Here is a 5,392-nt window from a genome sequence, read left to right on the forward strand (position 1 = left end):
GCGGCGAGTAATGCAGCAGACAATAGCAGCTGCAGAAAACGCCTTCCCCCTACCTGCCCAAGTTTGGACCTCCCTATGAGGAAACACGATGCTGCACATATGGTCCCAGGGCACAGGCAAGTCCGGACCTGGCTCACCCCAGTGCCAAGTCAAGGGCAAAGGTTCTGATTCAGTTGCATTTTGCTCTTGTGCACCCTGGGGTAAAAGGGAGCTTTGGGTGTGAGCCAGTAAAGCTTCAGGTCTTTTGTTTCCTGAAAATGGCTGAGGAAGGAAAAACCCTCAGCAGTTCTTGGGTCTCCTAACAGAGTGAATAGAAGAGTGAAACATGCACATGAGCAAGCAGGGGAGGTAAAAGGCAGTTGAGCAATTTAAAATTTATGTCACGGACTACAAAATTCTAACAGTGGAAGCAGCACAATTACTGTCATGGGTTACCACCCTGGGGCCAGACTTCCCTCCTGTCTTTGGTGCATAGAACATGATGCAGAGCAGCATGGAAAGGGAAGTGTCACTGTGGCCTGTTCCTTCCCTGCCCCTCCAAAGACTCCTCCTTGTGGGATCTGAAAGGGTCTAGCATAAGGCAACAAATTCCACCAAGAAATGAATGAAGCAAAGAGAAAGCTCTGCAACTAAACCTTTGCTACCTTGCTTGAGAGTATGTATTGATCAGGAGGTGCTACTGGGGAAAGTCAAGCCCAGATAAGGCCTGTTCCACCTCGAGTAAACCCCATCTTCCCAATAGCCAGCATGGGCACAGCAAGTGCCCTGGCAAGATCCCTTTTCTGCAGTGTAAGCTCCCTGAACACAATCTGATGAAAAGCAGTTGGTGGAACATGCACTTTGATTTGTTACAAGAAGATAAAAACCTCAGTCTCCCGAACAGACCCCAGAAATGCTTTCCAATCTGATATTTCTCAGGTTACCCAGAATTTTATGCTAGCACCATTAAAGCGAGTGAACAAAGGATGATTTTAGTTACACCGGCTTTTATTTTTTGCAGGGAAGGAAAGTGTGACCATTCCCATAATGCATCCATCCATACCTGGTGGGCATCTCCAGAGGGCACTATGTAGGCTTGGACAGGCTCCTGGACATACTTGGAATTCTTCATCCCCTGCCGCAGTTGCTTCAGCAGCTCTGTTGTAATTTTTGGACTCATCTTCCTACCTGCAACTAAAACAAAGCATGAAACTTCAGTGTTTCTCTAGCCATCCCAGGTCACTCACATGCACAGGCTGGAGGAGGCTATCCCCACTGGAAACTCCCCTTGGACAACTGTGCCAACATCATCCCTGTCAGACCTATCTTGTCCCTTCATTCATATTCCTTGAGAAAAAGAAATCAGGTTAAGGCCAGAGAATCAAAGCTGGCCTGTCCTGGAAAGGATTTTTCCCACCCAATGATGGATGGCATGCCCTGTAGTGATACATGAAAGCTTAACATACTGGTCAACCCCTTTTTGCATGTGGACAGCAGCAGGAACCAAAGCACCTCAGGCATACCCTATGACAGCCAGGAAAGGTCTTGGAATGGGATATGAATGGTCCCAAGTACCCACACATCAGAACCAGCCCCACCTGTGAAGTGCACTGAGAGAAACTTTCAGTCTTTTCTCTCTAGGGCCACAGATGGTGTGGCTTATACACCACAGGAGCACAGGCTGCTGGGAGAGGAAGACATGCACGTCAGGAACTCAGAAATGGACCAATTATAAATGCAATTTTTAGAAGTTTTACTGTAGCCGAGAGTTTCATGGTGACCTGGTGACTGAATGAACTCAGACAAAAGAAATCTGCTCCCAAGGACATTCAGAGGGATGCATTCACTGGCCACATTTACCTCAGGGCTGCATGCTAGTTCACCTAGGAAGAACACAACTGTAACAGGAGGAACAGCCCATTGAGCTCTCACAAGTGACTGCCAGAGGACAACTGAGGATGCTTTGGGAATGTTTTCTAAAGACCTTTGGCAAATGCTCTGCAGATCTCAGCTGGTGTCAAGCAGGGTTGGGGCACCGCCTGGATAGCACACAGCAGATCAGAGGGCAAAACAAGGGCACAGGCGAGTCAACCTCCCTGGCTGTGTTTCTGCAATGTGAACACCAGCCTCTCAATGTGCTCCCCCAAAACCCTCACCAGCCAGCGCCCGCTGTGAGCACCCGGCACAGCGATGCACCAGGCCCTGCTTCTGTGCTGGCACAAGAGACAGCTGCAGTGGGAGGCACGTGCTGGCTGCAGAGGATGCCTGGCAAGAATAACTATGAAAATCAAGAAGCCTGAACCTTTTCAGAAGTTGTCCATCTTCTTCTTCACTCCCATCTCCAAAGGGTACCCAATGTGGGATAATCCCCTTCCCGGTTTTCTCCCCACTCCTTTCACAGTTTTAAGAACTCTTATAACTTTAATCCTGTCACTTTCCAGGGCAAGGTGGGTAGGTGATGTGCTGCTTGAAGGCCATGCTATGAAGTATTTCATTCTGACCAGTTAATTTCACAGCTCATTTCACAGCCATGTCTACAAACAGGTCATAGATGGGAGAAGCAAACAGCATGCAAGTCTCAAACATTTTTTGCTTATCCAGGCACTTATTCTATTTACACCTCAGTAGCTACCAGGAGTCCCACATGACATTACGGTCTTATGGCAAAAGACAATAAGGCACAGTCCCTGCCCTGTGATGTTTGCCATCTAAACAGGAAGGCAGAAAAGCTGCCTCCATTTCACAAGATATGATTTGACCAAGGTCACGCAGCAGTACTGTGACCAAGTCAGGAACTGAACCAAGATCTGATGCATTCAGGTGTAAAAAACCCAAGACCATCATTCACATGTCTCATCATAGGAAGTTTAAAGCACCCCAGACTTGTGTGAGATTGACTCTGCCCACAGGTACACTGTCTTTTAAAACCCAGACCACAATAAACAAATCAAGCTCAAAAGGCACCATACACTATATCCTCAAATTGGTAACTTGTCCCTTTGCTGGGGATTACACCTCAGACTTATTTCCAGGACAAATTTCATTGTTTTATACAGTGTTTGCAGGCTACCCTGAGCTTTATAATACTGTGATTGTTTCTGTTTGTCCTCCACAGAGAGCTGCTGTAACACTCTATAACATTGCTGCTGATTTATGTTCAGATAGAGTGAAACACAAAAGAGAGAGAGCAACGACATAGTGACTAGCCAGCAGAAAAGAATCTCTTTCTACAAACTCATAAGGACACAGTTTCCTTTCTTGGCCTGTGCTTTGTCTCCAGGAGTCTAAAAGTCTCATATAAATAGGCAAGGCATGACAAGGCTTTGCCTTTTAATAAAGCTCCTTGCTGACAAGCCATGGTTTTCTTAGCAAGAGGAGATTCTCTCAAGGACAAAAAAAAAAAAAATTAAGAAGTACTCTCACTGTTGAAAGATTTGCTTGCAATATTAAAAACACAACTAAGGTAGATTAGCAACAACACCCATATTAAGGGCTTCTATTTTGGATAACCCCCACATTATAAGAAATGGCTTTCAAAATATCCTGCACGAGTTTTACAATAAAAATTGTCTTCAGTTTCCAGAGAAATAGAAGCTGTTTTCTCAGAGATATTTGGTAGTCATTTACTCTGGTCACCCCTATAAATCTTAATTACAAGCCTCTACAAAGTTAAAACAGTTTATCTGTCATTATTTCTATCACTATTTAATCAGTCCAGTGATTAAAACCAAACACAGCTGAAATTAAGGCAGTGGCTGTAGCACTACAAGAACCAGTCCCATTTCCTGCCCTATCTTTTTCAAAGGTATCATGCTCCCTTGTTACCTGTCTGCAGTTCCCCACGTCTGGATGCCACTTGTCTCTGCTCACACAAAATACCATCCAGCTCTTTGCTCGGCCTTCATAAGCTCCACTGTGCCTGAGAAAGCAAAGGGCAAAACTGAAGTGGCCAACAAACTTTGCCCTCCCATAAAACATTCTCATCCCCCAGCAATAAGATGAAAATGCATTAACACTGCATTCTTGGTGGTAAGATTAGAGACCCATGGAGGGTGAACCATGAGGGAACAGGGAACGTCAAGGGCCAGGCATTTGCTGGTCAAGATTTATGATTAAATCTTGCAAGTGTGTGCTGGTTTATGCCAATTTGTTTTCTCAGTCATTCTGTCAGAGGCCACTCATTTCACAGATGGGGAAATTAAGGCAGAGCAGGAGTAACATGCAAAGTATCACTGTAGCATGACGAGAGTCAGAGCTGGATCCCAAAATCTGTCACTGTCTAGACATATATTATCTACACCTCACTCAGACTGCAGGAGGCAGTTCTCCAAGAGCCCAGACCAGATCCTGCCTGGACAGCATCTCCATCAGACACATGGGACAAAGAGCAACCACGAAAATGCTGCCAGAGGAACCAGACACGTCCTCCTGCCTCCCACACGCACACATAGTGATGGGCTGCTGCAGCACAGGCGCCAGCGACGGCCAGGGCCACCAGGCCCACTGTATCAGGGTATGTGTCAGTGCCACAGTGGGGAAGGGAGGCAAGGCCAGGAGGTCTGGCTACAGCTGAGTGTGCCTTTGGCTGCTGTATCAGACCACCCTGAGTGTTTATGTCATGCTTTCTTCAGATATGCTCATCCTTGTGATAATTTCCTCTCCGCTTTCTCTTTAATGAATACTCTTGCTCAAAATAAGCACAGTAGCTTGCATAGTCAGGAGCCAGCAGCACCACCTCAAAGCCAGACCTCTCTGGCCTGGACTGGCTGCACACAGGGCAGCCCAAGCACTCACTGACCAAGCAACCACACATTAAGGCACAAGACCCATTGCTTGTCCCCTCTCCACATTATCTGCAGCACCCCAAATTCACCAAACAGAATGGCAGAATTGTTAGGGTTGGAAAGGACCTCTGGTCCAGTCCAACCCCCTGCCAAAGCAGGGTCACCTGGAGCAGGTGACACAGGAACACATCCAGGTGGGTTTTGAATATCTCCAGGGAAGGAGACACCGAGGCATCCCTGGGCAGCCTGTTCAGCGCTCTGCTACCCTCAACGTAAAGAAGTTCTTCCTCACGTCGAGGTGGAACTTCTTGTGTTTTAGTTTATGACCATTGTTCCTCGTCCTGTCACTGAGCACCACCAAAAAGGGCCTGGTACCATCCTCTTGCACCCGCCTTTAAAATACTTATATGCATTGATGAGATCCCCTCTCAGTCTTCTCCAGACTGAACAGGCCCAGCTCTCACCGTATCTCCTCGTAAGTGAGATGCTCCTGCCCACCTGGGCCAAAAACCTCCCCCAGCCCTCCACAGGACCGACGGAGCCTCCTGGGCCTGGCCACCCCGGCTGGGCCCGGCTGTCAGTGCTGGATCCCCTGCAGGGCCTGGGTGCCCAGGCTGGGCCTGCAGACC

At 47.5% G+C, this 5,392-nt stretch overlaps 1 protein-coding gene across 2 annotated transcripts in view; it reads right to left on the bottom strand.

Moving 5' to 3' along the window:
- The window catches only part of XPNPEP1 (X-prolyl aminopeptidase 1), a 32,185-nt gene extending 26,935 nt beyond the window's left edge, over positions 1-5,250 (bottom strand). The window contains exons 1-3 of one of the 2 annotated variants that reach the window (XM_017735178.1): positions 5,228-5,250; positions 3,805-3,898; positions 1,043-1,173 (exon numbers count right to left, since the gene is read on the bottom strand). In XM_017735178.1, coding sequence (XP_017590667.1) covers positions 1,043-1,159 — 117 coding nt within the window. In that variant the 5' untranslated portion in view covers positions 1,160-1,173; positions 3,805-3,898; positions 5,228-5,250. The remainder of the gene's footprint in view (positions 1-1,042; positions 1,174-3,804; positions 3,899-5,227) is intronic. The other variant, XM_008634404.2, reaches the window with a different exon arrangement.
- Between the last annotated feature and the right edge of the window lie 142 nt (positions 5,251-5,392).

Source organism: Corvus brachyrhynchos, unplaced genomic scaffold (genome assembly GCF_000691975.1).
Source record: "Corvus brachyrhynchos isolate BGI_N302 unplaced genomic scaffold, ASM69197v1 scaffold705, whole genome shotgun sequence".
Classification (NCBI taxonomy): domain Eukaryota; kingdom Metazoa; phylum Chordata; class Aves; order Passeriformes; family Corvidae; genus Corvus; species Corvus brachyrhynchos.